This window comes from Uranotaenia lowii, chromosome 2, assembly GCF_029784155.1.
Source record: "Uranotaenia lowii strain MFRU-FL chromosome 2, ASM2978415v1, whole genome shotgun sequence".
Taxonomy (NCBI): domain Eukaryota; kingdom Metazoa; phylum Arthropoda; class Insecta; order Diptera; family Culicidae; genus Uranotaenia; species Uranotaenia lowii.
Window position 1 is genome coordinate 232,528,721 of NC_073692.1, and position 18,762 is coordinate 232,547,482.

Here is an 18,762-nt window from a genome sequence, read left to right on the forward strand (position 1 = left end):
TGCATACCTACGGGGCGAATAAAAAAGACATTTAGACCGAATAAACATGGACAACTTAAGATTAACATTTGACACCCAGTATCGAGATGGAAATTGAACCCATGCCTCATGAGGTCCATGCAATGATCATGTCACCAAGCTAACCACTTGGTCATCGAGACGTACTGACAATAAAAACACATTTTTTAAATGAATTTAAATTCTAGAACATTCTACCCCAACATTCACTATGGCTAACAAACTTTCAAGTCTGGATTCGTTTTGTTCTCAGCTTGACCCCTTTTTCCGAGTGCTTCCAAATTGAGCTTCTCTTTATTTTCCACGGTCAAGATGAAGGTTTCCGGCACGGGGGTTGGGGCAATGTTGAATGCAATGTCACCAGAAAGCAAAATAGTATCATTCCACATTGCTGTGCGAAAGTTCGTCACGGGTAAAAAAAATAGAAAGAAAAAAGAGAATTGTTCATGCAACTGCAGTTTGGCACCGTGAACGGGCGATGATGGCGTTTTAGCGAGTAATTTAAAATAATTGAAGTAGGTACCATAGACCTTTCCACCCTTCATGCGAATTAAGATTGCAGCTTCACTCTGCGACGTGGCTAATGTAGAAGGTGTTATAAATCTCAAGATACACCTCACGATGGCACAGGTGTGTAACATAATGAATGGTGTGGAATTATCAAGCATGGAAACACAATTCTTTCTCATGCCCTATTGAAGCTTTTTGTTGGAAACCAGAAGGTTGGGAATGGAAAATTTCTTTTCCTTTTTCGTCGTTATTTTTAAGCACAATGAACTTCTATTCATTGCGCTATTTTAGCCTTCGTTCTATCGTATTTTAAACTCAACTCATAACTTTAAGATGATATAGCTTGTTATAGATTCCATGGAACCAACATTTTAGCACAGTACAAAAAATAAGTTTAACAGAAAAGATTGACCATTGTCCGTAATAAAATTCATCTCAATTGAAAAACTAGGAGACGGAATCTTTCTGTCAAAAGACCCCATATACGTCATCATCTAAAACAAGTAATTTTATTTTTATTTTTACATTTGTTGTCCATTTATTTTCTACATTTCTAAAAACAAATGATCGGTTAAAATTTTCAGTTTACTTTCAGACGTATTGAATACTTGCACGCAATATTTGTATGCAGGTTCTTGTTTAAAAAGATTTGCTGCATGCCAGTCAACAGACATTATACAGTCAATCGCAAAATTGAGCGTACACACTCTTCTTGTCGATAGTTTTGCTTAGTTTGGTATTAAATACATTTTATTTCTGTTGCCTTTGATTGCACATACATTATTCAAACATTTGATTAGCTATACGTTTAAGCCAATTTTGAAAAAAAGTTTTTTCTCAACTTTTAAATCCAAAAAGTACAACAAGATCTCTGTTTTCAGCACTGCAAAATTGAGCGTACACCTTTCAATTCTCTGGAAAAAAAAATCCATGCATAAAAGATCATTGCGATTTACCGTGCTGTTTTTTGTCAGTGTGTGATGTCAACATCCAACAGCTGCTTTGACAGTGTTCTTTATTGATTGTTGCTCGTTTTCGATTTTTTAAATTCAAAATGGCAACCAAAAGGAACGAAACGGATATTGCCACGCGAACCATGATAATACATATGTGTTATCGCGGAAAGTCATTGCGGGAAATAGGAGCTGCTGTCGGAAGAACCCATTCTACAGTGCAGAAAATTGTAAACAAGTGGAAAAACGAGGGAACCTTGAAAAACCTTGCCGGTAGAGGACGCAAACGAATCTTGACTTCTGCTGATGAAAGAATAATTGTGCGAACATTGCGAAAGAACCCTAAAACAAGTATTCCGAAACTGACTTCCGATGTGGCCGGAACCATAGGAAGACCGTTGAGTGCAGATATTGTCCGGCGGGTAGCTCACAGGAACAATCTAAGAGGTCGTGTTGCCCGTAAGAAGCCTTTCATCTCAAAGGTGAATATGAAGAAACGACTGGAGTTCGCAAAAGCATATGTAAATAAGCCCAAGGAGTTCTGGAACAATGTCCTTTTTACTGACGAGACTAAAATTAACCTCTTCGGATCAGATGGAAGACAGATGGTGTGGAGAAAACCAAGAACCGAGCTCCAGGTTCAAAATTTGGTCCCTACTGTAAAACATGGTGGTGGAAGCCAGATGCTATGGGGTTCAATGGCGGCTTCTGGAACTGGAACCATGGAGTTTATCGATACGACGATGGACAAAATGGGTTATATGAACATCCTGAAATGTAACCTGAAACCTTCCGTACAAAAATTGGATCTGCCACAAGATTACTACTTCCAACAAGACAACGATCCCAAGCACACCGCTTACATTGTTCGGGAGTGGCTGCTCTATAATGTCCCCAATCAACTCAGAACACCTCCCCAATCACCGGACTTGAACCCTATCGAGCATCTATGGTGGGAAGTTAAGAACCGTCTGCAAACTAAAAATCCACGGAACAAAACGGATCTCAAGACGGCGGTTAAGGAGATCTGGGAGAGTATTCCGTCCACAGTGACCAAAAACCTTGTGGAATCGATGCCACGACGCTTGCAGGCTGTGCTGGATGCCAAAGGAGGACATACCAAATACTAAATGTTTGATTTTAACATTTTATGAACTTTTTCTGAACTTTTTCCGAACTGTTTTAATTAGTTTTGTAAGAAAAACTTGAACTGTACGCTCAATTTTGCCACGTCTGAATTGGTGGCTTTTGTTTATTTTTTTTAATCAAGTGAAAATGTAACAGTTATCATTTAATTCTTTATACTACATGAGAGTAAAAAGAACGGATTTTATGAATTTAAAAAAGTTGTTTTTAATTATTCACTTTTTAACCACGAAAAATGTAAAAATTCCGATAAATCATGTGTGTACGCTCAATTTTGCGATTGACTGTAAATGTCGAATAGGCTAGAATGGTGTAAAAATTTCTCCATAACGTCAGAGGTGCTAGGTGTTCTGTCTTTTCAGTATTTGTCCTAGTTATGAAGTGCTGTACTGATTTTTCCAAAATTTTCGAATTGTTCTGCTTTTCCAAAAATGATCTTTTAAATAAAAAAAATTATCCTGATTTAAAAAAAATATTACAATTGAATTTTTTGGTAAATATGGACAACATCAAACAAATTTGTATTAATAATAGTTTAACTCAACCCATTTATCCGATGATAATCTTTGGCCAGATAATATTTATATGGTGTTTTCGATACAAACTGCAGGCCAGCCAAGATTCTGCTCGCTTCCGTTGCGAAAATTAAAATCTGCGTATTATTTCCATCAATCTAGCCGCGGTCTTCTGAAAGATCCTGATATTCGCGGTGTTAACAAAACCACCTGGCTTGTCTGCTTGCAAGTGCTAACATGCAGAAAAGTTTTTTTTAATTGAACAAATTCCATTGACAGTTTTCGGTACAGGTGATCGTTGTAAAGTTGTGAAATTATTTCTGCAAGTTTAAATTCTTACCTTACTGAAAAAGGTCGATTAACCAACACTTCAAAATCCTTGCACTCACCGTGCAATGCGCCTTGATGATATAACCATATGAAAAGTATAGGGTTTGTCAATGTAGATCGTGTAATCCAAGGTGGTCCTTCCCTTGATAACTCGGATAAGCGGGACTCTACTGTATCTGAATATCACCTTCATTTATACAATCCATATGACTGCATTTACTCTGCTATTCCGAAACTCGGTTATCCGAACCACCGGATTCGATTCTCACATTCAAAGATATATGCGCCAGAAAGATATGCAAAACCAGAGCAAAAGTTAGAATTTTTGAAGTATTTCGTATTATCCGAAGTTTCACTTTTTCGAGTTGGTTTTTCCTCCAACTCATTCGAATAAACGGGTTTATACTGAGCCATTTTCATTGATTGAGAGAGGTATTGAAAAATAAAATGTTTTTTTTTTGACACTGTTCAGTAATTTTTTATCAAACCACCAAGCATGCTGGTTCTAAATTTGTGTTGTTTTCTACCATGAAAAAAAAACTGACATTTAATGTCCCGATCGATAAAGAATGCTAGAATTTATAAGATTTGATATTTCTTATTTTTGATTGGTACATTTTTAATTTGATATAATAGGTAACCAAAAATTAACTATCTGAACTAAACTAAACAATCTAAAATCTAGCAAAAAAATAATGAAGTTGAAAAAAAAATATTAAAGAAAATAAAACAATTTCTAAATAAAGTTGCAGATTTTTTCAAAACCTTTTGGTAATTGTAGGATGGCATTACTTTCAAGAAATGAGTTGGGAAAGAACAAAATAATAGGCAGGTGTTATAAGCTTCCTCCGATGGATTTTATGGTTTTCTGAAAGTCTAACCTAATACATATTCCTTCATATTATTCGATAAATCGAAATCATAATTCAAATGAAATATCCACAAGCAGTGTTTACAATTCTATCCTTTCGATTCTTGATATAGCCTTTAATATTTTGGGAAGCAAGGTACATATGTAGGTATGTGTAGGTATATTGTTTATAACTTTCATGTTTGCCGAACTGATATGTATTGCCTTTCTTTCAGAAAGGTATAGTTATTTTTTTATAATGTGATAAACTTGTTGGATTTTATAGGTGTACTCTCAAACCATTTTTTTACACTTTATGAGTAGGGTTTCTGTCGAATGCCAAAAATGTGTACTAAAAAGACTGTCTAAATTATCGGAAACGAAAAATATTCACTCTAGGCAACCCTGTTCGCATGATTCATCTTCATTTTCTATTAATCGATACTACAGCAAGTTTGTTCAGGATGTCGCTTTATGATAATTTAATATCGTAATACAATAAACTCAAGTCACCACCCTGGGTGGGCGTTGTGACCGAATTTTTGAAAAATTTGCTGTATGGTCGCAGCAAATGTTAAGAGCATTTTGATGTTATATTCTTAGATAGGAGTTGTGGCAGCTTAATTTAATCAGCTTAATCGTGTAGTTCCGTAAAGCCGCATGGGGAGCCGTAAGGCAAACTTCACTAGACATCCGGTCACACTTTGAACATATTTTCGAACAATATAATTAGCGTAAGTGAGCCTAATTTCGCTATATTATGTCAGAGGTTTTTAGCTTTGATATTAGTAGGACGAATCTTTAATTCTTAGATACATATACAAATTTTTGTTAACTAAGTTCCAATTTTTTTTTCTGAACTCTGTTATGGTTTGAAATAATCATTTCAAGCCATATTTACGAAAAATATCCTGTTTTATAATGTGTGTCGAAGTTCCTAATTTGGCACTAATTGTTCCTAATGTTAACATATGGGGGTTCCTAATGTTAACATATAAGGAAAAATGTATCTGCGTACCCAATGTTACACTATTTGTTTCTGATTTTGCATATGCGTCTGTTTTTTTATACTTTAATCATAAAAATCTCAAAACTCACCATTTTATTAATTTTACAACGTTTTTGGAATATGAATAGAGAAATGGGGACTATTTAAATACTACACAATATTCCTTTACGCTAGTTTTGAAGACATTAGTGGATGTTGAGCTTATTAAAATTCAAACTTTACCTTTTCTAATGGATACATTTATTATATTTCAAAAGTAGAAATTAGCATAGTTAGATGTGACATTTGTGTACCACAACACTTAATTAACTTTTATTTTAGTATAATGTTATAAAATTAAGATCTTATGATAACACAACTATGGCGCCATAGTTTCTCACATCGTGAGATAGTTTTTTGAAGTTTTTGATGCTCATAAAAAATTTGAAAAATCGAAATTTTTAAATTTTTTGATGCCTTAACAAACTTTACACAGTGTAACAGATTGGCTTAATGATATTTTTCGGACAAACATTTTTTTTTTTCGAATAAATATTTTTAAAATTCCGTTACCAGTCTGGGCTAATATGCATCGACGTGCAAATCAATGATTCACAGTGTAAATCTTGTTTCCATATGCTGGAATATGGGTTTAATTTTTTTGTAGTATTTTTTATCCCATAATGTATACAACACCCTTTATCTTTCTTTTTTTTAATCTTTGACCGGAAAAATATCAAATTGAATTCGAACAAAATAAAAAAATAACTGCAGATCGTGCTTTATGCGTAAAGAAATCACAAAAATATCAAAAACTATAACTTTTCACACTTTTTCATTTGATTTTTTTTTTTGAAAACAAAGGTTTTTGCAACTTAACCCTTTTTCTTAGTGGGGTGAAAATCGCATGTTTTATAAATTTTAAAATAACTGGTGGTCCAATTATTTTTCCGACTAAGTTAATTTGATGTATTATTGACCTTAAAACTTTTGATGTACATGCGGTATGATTATCTGTTGACATTAGGTTTTAAGAAGCCATTGAAGTTTTAGTTGTAAAGTGTTGCATGATGCCCCAGGTGACGGTATACAATGTATTTTTATTAAGATTTTTTTTTTTAAATTTTTCCTTTCGATTCTTTTCTCGTTGAAAAGCTCTCTGTAACTTGATGGTTTCCTTTTCTGTCGCGTAGGGTGCGTTCTTTACAACCTAGCGAAAATATTGTTTCAACATTTTTAGCTTTGAGATACACTGAAGTAAAGAAAATATCATGTTTTAGTAACTCAAAACAGTTTATTTTAACAGATCGTTGAAAATTAAGTTAAAACATAATTCAATCAATCAAATTTATTTCAAATATATTCTATGGATATAGCTTGGAAAACTTTGATTATGTCCATAATTAAGAACACATTGAAAATAGTGTTCCTTATTGTGGACATAAAACCATCAAACTAAAATTTGACAGCTACCATCAGCTCTTCACGAAAACTGGTTTTTAAGGTACTTGTAATGTGATCTCCAGAACCTCCTGTAGGTGGTCCTTTTTACACTTGTAAGTGGTTAAAAATGTTTTAATGGGGTATATATAACTAAACGTTGTTTTATAACGAATTTTTGGAGTACCCTTCTAGTTTCTTATAAAACTAAAATTGTTACCTAGGTTATATATATGTGTTATGAATAAAATGCTTTTAAAACGTTTTTAATACTGAAGATTTTTTAATCGTTTTGGTCGAAAGTCTCGTAACTAACTATAAATATTTAAATGCTTTTTTTTTCTATCTTCCCACACCTTAGACCGACATTTGGTTTCAAAAAATTCCACTTTGTGTGACATGCATGACATTGGTACTGAATTTCGGGAAGGCGGTGTATACCAAGGCCCTGGATGATTTGCTGGATAACTTGCCGGATGTCCAAGGTTTTTTGAGGGCCAACCCTACCTGCCACAGAGGGTTCATCTGAACCAGAGACGTCGAAAAAAACAGCGAGTACTCCACAACAGGGTAAGGCAAATATATCGCTACAGCATTCAGTATTCGACCTTACACTGAGCAGTTTTTCTAAACAGTTGTAATTGTTGAAGATAAAAATTCATGCCTGAACCAAACAAAACCAAGAAATCTATGGTTTCAAGTATAAGTTATGCTCAGTTTGATTAAATTTGCAAACCTGTTCAATAAAAATCTGTGTTTTATGTTTATCTGTGTCTGTCTTCCAGACCTGGCTCTACAAGAGCCGCAGAGTTTGACGAAGCGGAGCCCTGAGCACAAGTGCATCAAGTGCCGGGCGATTTTCGGAACATTATCTAAGCTCAGGGCCCATTGGGCAGTCTTCCGAAAATCAATCAAAACAAACACTCAGGATGCGTTTCCTGTTGGAAACATTCTGATTGTACAATGGGATAGCGCCTCTCGCAACTGCTTCGCCTGGCTGGTATGCAATCTCGATCAGCGCTCCTATCAGCTATGCAAACCGAGTCGCATCATTCAGAATCATCGGTTTAGCAAACATCGCATATCGGAGATGAGTGAGATACAAACTGATCCATTTTGAATGTAGCTCACTCAGTATCTGCCTGAATTATATGAAATTCAAAATTATTTTTTGCAGGACGAGAAAAATCAAACAGTTGTGCGGGACACCATAAATTCTCAGTAGTTTCAACGTGACGGACGACAGTTTAATAAGAGAACTTGTAAAAATTGAAAAACACGGTGAAAGTGAACATCTTTCCCTCACAAACACAACTACAATTTGATTTTGATCATACTGATGTTAAAAAACGTTATAACAACAAATAAATTTATTAATTTGCTAAATATTAAATCAAACAAAATACGCTAAGGATCGGCTTCATGTATCACTCACTCACTGCCTGATCCATTCACTCCTGATCGAAGACCAGCAAGATTAGCCATATGCATTGCGCATTGGTGAGATTCCAATTTGATGATGGTGCTGCACTGTTTTGACAGCAAGCATCGTGCAAGGTGATCTGTATTTTAGCGATGAATTGAACGATCGATGATCGGGTCCAGTAGCAATCAATAACGAAACCCGACCGCTGTACGTTTAGGTGCGAAGTGCAATCAGAAACATTCATTGAAAATGAGTGATTTTCGGAACATTGCCATTGGGGTGCCAGTCCAGAGTTTGGAGTGGCGTGTGAACACTGCGGGATGAAGTTGTCCTGCGGGTCCTCGTTACGGCGCCACATGCTGGGCAAGCATCCGGGAATGTGTACCTACAATTTGGTTTATAATTGTATTGCCAAATTTGTACGTATGTTGGGGAAATTGCACCCATTAAGCTTCCACGCAGAAATATTTTCGCACAGACGTAAACATAGAAATCGATGACAGTTTTTCAAATCAGTCGTTGCTCTAAATAGGTGCAATCAGCGCAGTTTGTTGAGGATGGCAACGGTGCGTATGAATGTTGATTTTTTGGTAGAAATAAACTTAAGCTACTGAACTTTCATGTTGGTCCTTATTTTGTCTTATACTCCCTTTCAAACTTTTGGCAAATGTTTGTTAATATAAAGAACGTGATGGTATTAGTGAGTGCGAGATTTTTATCAGTCAAATCAGATTCTCACAAAAGTCTTAAAATTCATGCAATTGACAATACCATCAGTCAAATTTATTCATAGAAAGTACACTAAGGTTTTTTTTTTAACGCGGATTGATTTTGCTTAGTTTTTCTTACATGATTTCTATTTACACGATCTTTTGTCATAAACACATTCATTTTCCACGGTTCTCCCAAATTAACACGTTATTTGAAGGAAATATTTCAATAACAAATATATTTCAAATTTGTTTTAAAAATCTGAAAACCCAAGAAAACATCCAACATTATATATTTTGGACAATTGAGTTGAAAATGGTGATGTATAAATGGCAATTTAACTAAAATTCTGTCGAAAAATTAAGATCTTAAATCATTTGGAAGCAACTTAAACAATATTTTCTTCATACCAAAGTTTTTTTTTAAAAGGAATTGCTCCAAGAACGGTTAAATGTATCAGAATCTTATTGTAACTTAAGGGCTATTTAATATTGTCTTATGTAAAATCTGAAAAAATGATTCTTACTTAACAAAAAGACGTATTCGATTTTTTTTTGTTGTGTTGCTTATTTTGAGAAAAAGACGTACACGAAAGATTTTTTGTATTGAACTAATGAATTGAAATTGAGGATAAATGTAGATTTAATTTATCGGAATATGCGGTGCCTAAACCTTTGAAAATATTTGAAATTCTAGAAAACTCCTTAAAATACAGTTATCTGTTCAAATAATTCGTAGAAGTATTAATATTCACTTTTACACAGTTAATTTTTAGAAATAATCTTGTTTTTGTTGAAAAACACAAGTGGTGCTATTCTTATTTCGCACTCTTTTTCCATACTTTTGGTCCTCAACGCAAATTGCAACGTCCAAAAAAAGTAAATTTATGCATGATTTATCCGTTAAACAATTCAAAACAATTTATAGAAGAAAATATTGATGATTTTCAATCATTCATATTTTAACAAGCAAAACACATAGTGGTGCTATTCTTATTTCGCTCACTGTACTTTCGATTTTGTGCATCTTTAAGCGAGAATAGAAGCTCTGTACCTCTGAATCTCACTAATCCAGGTTCGACAGTATATGGACATGATGTAGATACATGATTTCTTATCGCTTGCTGCCGAGCTTGTGTAAGCGTTGCTAGTCATTCGAAGGAGGTTGCAGTGATCTTGCTGTAGAATAACTAAATAATGTTGCAGTGGTGTTCGTGGGGGTTAAGGGTTTCTCCTTGGCGAGGCAATTCACCAAGCCACCCTAACCCGGCGAACAACACGACGAAACAGTTCGTTTGACAACCCACCACCAGAGGGACTCTAGGAGATGTGAGCCGCAAACGTAGAGCGGAGTGGCGAAAACGTAAGGCGAAATGGCGAAGCGAAGAACTTTGGCCCCACGAAGTGTAAGACTGGCTGTTAGCCAATCGGTAGAAAGTGCTGTGAACCCCTATCAATCCCTAGGGTCGGCACGCTTACCACAAATACTATGTTGCAGGGAAGTTCGGGAAGACTAAGGTAAAACTCCTAGGCTTAACAATTAGTATCCTTTATTGAAGTTGCAGTTCCACCCACCACTTTCTTATCACTATCTAACCTTATTTTTCCGCGGGATCGTACTCCTTATTCCTCCTTCGGCGTCGAGCTCGGGTTCGTTGAGGTCGGCTCGGAGGTCAGCTGGTTCTCGCTGAGTGTACCCGGCCCCACCTTGGGTGCTGAACCGGGCACTGTTGGTCCTTCGACGGTAAGCGAAGCGGCGCGTGGCAATGGCGTACCTGATCCCACCTTGGGTGCTGAATCAGGTACAGATGTAGGTCAACCCGACGGTGTAACGGTTGTCGGTCGACGTAATAGGGCGTAGCGCACGGCGCTTTCAGGCTGAGTTTAATAAGCTCTTAAACTCGGAACAGCGGGGTCCTGTTGAAGTTCAGGAACAATTTAGGAAACGAAGGTTTTGGGCAGCAACAAAATGGTGGATGGTTACCTGTAGTTCTTGATACAAGGCTCTCGACGTGGTTTTGTATCATTCAAACGATATTTGCTCAATGAATGATATTCACGGAACTGTAAAGAGGATCAGTATCCAATTTTCCTTTTAAATTAATTCAGCAAGTCCAAATTGTTGTTGTGTGAACTTTTTGAGCTGATGAGTTCGCGAACTATTTTAAAAATGGTTGGTCGTTTGATTCTTGACCGGCCTTGAACCATCCCCCATTGTTGCCCTCGTTCTTCGCTTCGCCATTTCGCCTTACGTTTTCGCCACTCCGCTCTACGTTTGCGGCTCACATCTGCTAGAGTCCCTCTGGTGGTGGGTTGTCAAACGAACTGTTTCGTCGTGTTGTTCGCCGGGTTAGGGTGGCTTGGTGAATTGCCTCGCCAAGGAGAAACCCTTAACCCCCACGAACACCACTGCAACATTATTTAGTTATTCTACAGCAAGATCACTGCAACCTCCTTCGAATGACTAGCAACGCTTACACTTGTTCCTGGCTGAGGATCTATGAGTTCTTCAAATCGATATTGTTCTTAAATTTGACCCATAGGGACCGAGACAGTGCGTGAAAAATAAAATAAAATGTTAAATAAAAAAGGTAAAAAATTCGAAGTATAAAAGTCTTATAGCAACTAAGAAATATTTCTAGATGGATCATAAGTATCATGAAAGCACAATTTGATTACATTATAACTAAAATACCAAAAAATAACAATTGAATTTTCAAAAATCTACACATGTAAGTCGAATAACTCGCTTTGCTTGAATCACTACACAAATGAACGTCGGAGCGCCTTAAAAATTAAAGAAAATTCAAAAAAACCTGACGATTTCGTATATTTCGTGATTTGGAACGAGAAGGTTAACAAAGACATTAAAACATCATGAAGAAGAGAAAATTTGCTTTACATAAAATTTATGCAAACCCGAACAAGCCTATTCATCTTTAAAAACTACGAGTGTATGTACAAAATATAAGGCGTTTATGATCTCGTATAAAGTAATTCAATATACAGTAAATAAAAGAAAGCTTACCTAGAATTTCCGAACTACTTGCATCAGGTGCCAAAGGCTGACTGGGATTTGTAGTAAAATAATCAGGAAATGTAATGAAACAAATATATTTCAAACAAACGTTTAAATTGTTATAATTTCAATCTTCAATATTGACATTCATTCCTTACCACGTTCCTCTACACTCAAGGTTCCCGGTTGTACACAATTTGTTCCTGGACTTTGAGGATCTGGTAACTCATTCAGACCGGAGTTTTCAGCGTAACGAAAAAAGTATCACAGTAATCTTTATCTGTCATATAAAAATGGTTTCAAAGAAAAAATAGAGTTTAACAAACAATTTGGATTGCACAATTACAATATTAATACAAACTGAAAATCATTATTTTTTGTAGCGTTGATAAAGCTGTGGGAAGCTGATTCTTAAAAGGACATTCAAAAGTTTTAGGTAACGTTTACATGAGTTAATTTAAACTTTAAGGTTTGTATGGGAAAATTGAAATTTTGTTCGTCAATTCCGGGGGATTGTTCAAGGCCTGCAGATCACCGGTGCCCATGAGCAGATACGTAGACGAACCAACTATGTAAACTATGGCGAGAATCTACAACACGATCTGCCAATGGCCGTACCTATGGTTTTCGATGGTCTAAACCCCAACCATGTAAGCCGAAACCGCCAAAGGAAGACAGAGTGTTGGCCATGTAGAATATTTTTGCCGATAAATTGGGTGCAATGTCTAAACCATGGCCGAGATAACCAAAGGTGACTGATGCACCATTCAGGAACAACGCCAGTGTGAAAATCGAAGCCCACGTACACCTACCTGAATGATCATCAGGAAACCGGGGGTCATAGCAACAAGCGAAAGCGGTGAAAATCTTACTGTGTCTTGCTGGGTACGTAGGTAGGATTTCTTAGTCTTAACGTTTGCACCGATGGTACTGTCGATTTCGTTGCGTTCCTCAGCCAAGATGCGAGGATGGTCAGCAGGCGTTTCAAACACTACTAACCAATAACCAAATGATAGACCACACCAGAGCTAATCCAGCTCTTGTTCCTGGAGCTTTTTGCTGGCCATCTTGGTTGCGGTAACAACTTTATGGGTTCATTTTAAATAAATTTGTGTGGATATTTTACCTCTTCCCAGCCTTTCCGCAATGGACACCGGCACCGCCACCAAAATGACGCGGTTTCCATCGCTCAAATGGACTTGCGTAAGCTGCTCCATTTTACCTGTAATAAAACAGTCAATTAAAAATCGTTAGCACACAAAGGCTGGTGCAAAATTACTTACCCGTCTTGAAAAAAAAAACAGAACGAAATTCACTTAAATTAAGCAAACGACAAGCAACAAATTCCGCGGTCTTTAGAAATCAACACCTTTGCAAAGCAGCAGCAAAAAACGAGCTGTTTTTTTGACAGTGAACAACTGCCTGTGTGTTGGTGTGATAGAAACCGATTGAAACGAATCCTGCTCTTGGGCTTGATCGATTTCAACTGGTTTCGATCGATTTCGATTGGCTTCATTGAACGTCAATTGGATTAGTTTCGATCAAAACATTGACTGAGTGAACAACCATTTACCAATCGAAATCGATTGAAACCAATTTCAATTGGCTGTTGAACGGGCCTAGTATTGGCGAATGTTTCGCAAAGGATTTTTCCGGTAAAGGATTAAGCCATCGGGTGTTTATTTTTAGGCTAAATTTGTGTGTTACGGCTCCCGCGCTTTCCAACGATATGTTTTTTATTATGTGTCCTCAACTTTGCCATTTCCGTTTCAGGAAAGAAATAAGTTGGATGCTTGACAGGAGTTCGAAGCAGCTAGATACATATTTTGGGCACAAAACAAATATCGTCAGTAGCCATGTGGCCAAACACCGGATTTTACGAACAAGTTGAAAAGTTTTTTTAGTTGAATAAAATTTATAATAATAAAATCATTCGTTGCAGCCAAGGTTGCCGAAAAAAATTCTGTGTTTTTGACAAAAAAAAAACTCGAATTCTGTGAAGTGAACCATGTCCATCCTTGACTTTTGCTAAAATTATCGAAAATTTCGCTTTTCAAAATACACTTTTTTATGTCGTTATAGGTAAAACACCTTCAGGTAGGCAACTAAATTTAATTTCTAGAATTTTTCGAACCAAATATTGGTGCACCTTTTAAACTTGAAAAAGGAAGAAATTTAATATTATGCATTCTTATCGTAATAAGGGAGCCAGCAAATTAAAAGAGTGACATTTCGCTTTGATATTCGGTTTTTCTCAAAGGTTATCAGCATTCTAAATTTGAGCGTAAAACACGTGGTCTGGCGGGCATTCTGCCCCATGTTTGATATGATTGATTTTAGTTAAAATTTGTGGGAAGTTAGTAAAATACAACAATACAATTATAGTAATCCGAAAGTGCATACGAGTGTAAAAACGCTGTATTATCGGACAAAGAGCTGATAGACAAAATCTGGCAAATAACTCGAAATCAAGACGCCAAAATCAACCAAAACAATTTTTGAATCATAGGCATCAAAAGTTCCCTATTTTAATGCCACTAATGTAAAGCATGTAATTCTACCCATCCTGAACAGATCAAAAGCTTTCTATTCATGTGTCGCAAGTTAAAATCTGATCATTTTGATTTTTCGGATTTCGGAACTGGCCAAATTGGCCGTGGCCAATTTTTTAAATTTGTCCATGACAGTCACGGAATCCAAAATTCAAAAATGTCATTCCGACAGTCAGAGGACCAACAGAATCTCCGACTGTCACAAATCAAAAATGACATTTTTCTAAGCGACTGTCATTGCAAAACTGAATAACATTTTCTCCAATCGTACATTTTTTCGGATGACCGTCTATGTCATTGAGACATTTTCGAATGTCATTGGAAAATGTTATGTGACTGTCACAATCGCGACTGTCTTTTGGATGACATTCGCATCACTGGTTCAAAGGCATTTTTCTTTGTTTCAAAGATTTTTTTCATTTGAAAAATCTTATTGCTTATTGCTAAGTTTTTTTTCGGTTGCAATTTAGATTTAGATTTAAAAGCATTTATTCATTGAATCATTTTCCTTTTGTTCCAATTGGAAGAAACATTTTCTGTTGTTCCGGAGTTCCTACTAAGAATTTTGAAAAATAAAAATAAAAAATTAACATCTAAAATTTATTTTTATTCACAAACTCAACACAAATACTGATTTTTTATAATTGAATCATCTGGTCCTAATTTTCGTTGACAAAGTTTGCCATTTTGGCCTAAGGGCCTTCTTGGACCAATCAGTAGACTTCCGGAAGCAACTCCGGTTGCTGGCTTTAGTCGCCATCCAACTGTCAATTGCTGCTGAAGATCGGACCGCAAATAATCAGACCGGTGGATTTGGGGCGGAATCATTCGTGTTCCTGTAATAATGCAAAAAAATCTTAAATATTTACTTATTCATTAACACACTTACCATTCTTCATCCTGAATCGTCCTATATTGCTAACTCTGATTTACTGGTTTTGATTTTGAACACGACCGGCCAAATTTAATTTGATTTTTAATTATTTTTACTCAATCCAAAATATCTTCTAAGTTTGAAGTTTTAATTTATATAAATTATTCCTTTCTGTTGAATTTTTTTTTCATTGGTTGAAATAAAATTTATTTTGTTTCAATAAAAATATGCAATTGACAAATTTCTTTTGAATCAAAGAATTTGTTTAAAATTATTCAGTTCAAACAATTTATTCTTTCTTTAAAAACATATTCATTGATAGTTCATTGATTCAAAGAATACAGGAGTTTGACTAAAAAAATGAATGTTTTGAACCAAAGTCAGTTTTGTTTTGTTTCAAAATCCAAGTTTTCTCTGCGTGATTATTTACCTAAACTGCAGGAGAATCGTTAAACAGTACACCCGTTTATCCGAACTCTTGTTTTCTGAGCTCCCGCGTTATCCCAGGCATCAGGTTGACACAAGATCCATAGATTTATTGAACTTTACGCCCGGATGACATGCAAAGAATGTAAAGTAGAACCCCGCTTACTCGAGGTAGTCGGGGGTGGGACCACCTCAGATTTAACGAAATACATTGACAAACCCTCTGTTCGCACAAAATATGAGTCACCGTAGTTTCGGGTGTATTCGCGCCACACCAAATTTCCTCGAAACCATATTTCGCGCCGCCTTGGTAGAAAAAACGACTTCTGGTTAGTTTGTTTGGCTGACCGAACATCCGCACAAAGCGGAGAATGAAAAACCAACCTATTGGTCAGTAAGAACGATCGCGAACAGTTGACTTTTGTTTTTCGCACCATTCCCGTCGTCGGTTTGAATAAACGCTAAAGATTAAGTTTGAATGTTGTATTTGATCTATTCAGTTAATTAAACGGAAGTAAAACCAGTTAGATTTGAATTTACAACTCAAATCCGAAACCCTCGTAAAACGGAAAAACATTTTGGTCCTTCGAGCCGGATTACGGGACTCGATAGTTCCGTAAAATCAGTGTAGTGTTAACAATAGTCGTGCTGTGAAAAGGAACAACGGACAAAGGATTCGCAAAGCGCGCGTCCGTGTCCTGTGGCTTGGCTTGGGTTTAAGTGAACTGTGCAGTGAAATCAAAATTCAAGCCACCCGTGGGAAGTGAATTTTTCACTTATTGAGTGCGCGTTGATTAACTGCTGCACCGTGATACCGTGGAATTGTATCTACGAAATTTTCCCCACCTGTAAAAAGTGAGCCATTCTGGTTAAAAAAATTTCCCCCACGATCTGTCGCTGCTTCTTTGGAAGAATCCGCCAGAAATTGGCCAACAAGTGCGTTTTTTTGTGTGTTGAACCAACAGTACGGGGCGAGTACTGTGTGGTTAGATCGAACCCGTACAGTGTGCTGCTGTGAACAACTGATTAGGAGCTGCAAACTCGTGTGGCTTGTGCTGCAGTTGTTAGGATCATCGCTGGCTAGTCCTGCTACCAACCAAGAGGGCAGATAAGTACCACTTTTCCTTTTTCGTGTGTTTAGAGAGTCTGTGGGGGGTTGTTGCATGAAACTCCACAGTCTGGCATTTCATTACATAGGGATTTCCGGATAAAGTGGTCAGTCTTTGGAAAGCCTTTATCCGTGCGAATTGAAGTGGGTCGGTTGTCAAAATATTGCTGATTTTTAGTCCTGTAATCAGCTTGGGCGATTGCGTTGAGCCGTCAACTTGTTGCGAGACGTCGAGTCGATTTCGGTCTGTCATTGGTGGAAAATAGTGAAGAAAAAGTGCAAAGTGGTAGCCGCCTAACTGGAACTGAGTAAATTATAAAGTGGAAAGTGTTGAAAATGCGTGATTTGAAAGAACTCTACAAGTTAGAAGCCAACCTGTGTCGCACTTTCGAGACAGTGCGACGATTTATTTCAAGTGTGAACACCAGTACTGTGCGGAGTGAACTAATCGGCGTACGCATTGAACGCCTAGACGATGCGTTCAAGCAGTTCCAGTTAGTGCGTGCGGAAATCGAGCTGCAGACCGACCAGGTGACCGGGGTGGATGATCCAGACGAAGAGCTGTCGCTGATCAACGCACGAGCTGAAGAGAATTACACCATTGCCACGGAAAAGGAGGATGATTTCTGTAACATGAAGGGAGAGTTGTTGCACCTACAGTTGTTAGCCCGTAGATCCGAAAATAGTGAAAATCATCCAGCTACCAGTACCCAGAACCCGATCGAATCGTCAGCGAGTTTGGCTCGAGTCAAGCTGCCCGAGATTCGCCTGCCAAGTTTCGATGGACAAATTAATCTCTGGATTACTTTTCGGGACTCATTCGACAGCTTGATCAACTCCAATCACCAGCTCACTAAGATGGACAAGTTTACATACTTACGTTCCGCGCTCACAGGGGAAGCGCTTCAGGAGGTGAGCTCGATTGAGCTTTCAGCAGCTAACTACGAGGTAGCATGGGCTGCCTTGAAAAACCGGTACGAAAATCGCAAGCTGATTGTAAAGACATACGTCGATGCGCTTTTTAATGTCGCGGCCATGCACAAGGAGAGCTACGAAGGGCTTAGTAAGCTGATTGGCGAATTTGAAAAGAATCTCCAAATGTTGGAAAAGATTGGTGAATCTTTCGAAGGTTGGAGCACTCTACTGGTCTACATGGTCTGTGCTCGGTTGGACCCGTCGACGTTGCGGCACTGGGAGACGCACCACAACTCCCGAGAGGTTCCCAAGTTCCAGATGTTGATGCGGTTTTTGAAAGACCATTGTGCGATACTGCAAACACTAGCGCATCAACCCACGCCTGAGGATTCCCAGGTCAAACGGTGTTGCGTGGCAACAAATGCTCCCGAAGCTTATTGGCAATATCGTTGGTAATTTTAGTGAAACTCTTTGAAGATCTAGATTTACTCAGTGTAAGCGACGCTTCTTGACCTAAGATCGAGAGGGCGTCCTTAAAGCGCAATGGCTAACTAAGGGATGGTCGACTACGACCACCAAAAAAATGCTTAAACTACTCGCGCGTCTTTTTTGCATTGTCTGGGCATTGGGTTTGAGGAAAACCTCAGAAGAAGGGCGGTGGGAAAAGTTTTCCTGAAAGCTGGCAAGACATGAGCCAGGTCTCTATTCCTGGAACCTTGTTTTGAGACGGATGTTGTTAAAGAGTCGTAGTTAGTTGGAGTTGTAACCGAAGTAGAAAATCGCCGTGGTTCGAATTGTCGCCGTAGTACATTGCGAGTCGAAGATCGTTAGCCTTCGTAAAAGTATCGGAAGTCGTCGGAAGTGTGGTGGCTCAAAACTAACCCCCAGTCCGACTGAAGAGGCAATCCGACGGCCTATGTTTGGACACCCGGAAGACGTAGATGGCAATTCGTTGGTAAGTCGTTGTACTTTATTGATTCTC

At 37.5% G+C, this 18,762-nt stretch overlaps 1 protein-coding gene across 1 annotated transcript; it reads left to right on the forward strand.

Moving 5' to 3' along the window:
- Nucleotides 1–17,201: 17,201 nt before the first annotated feature.
- On the forward strand, nucleotides 17,202–18,236 carry LOC129742403 (uncharacterized). Its single transcript, XM_055734302.1, has one exon. The coding sequence runs from the start codon at nucleotides 17,202–17,204 to the stop codon at nucleotides 18,234–18,236; it is 1,035 nt and encodes a 344-aa protein (XP_055590277.1).
- Nucleotides 18,237–18,762: the final 526 nt, after the last annotated feature.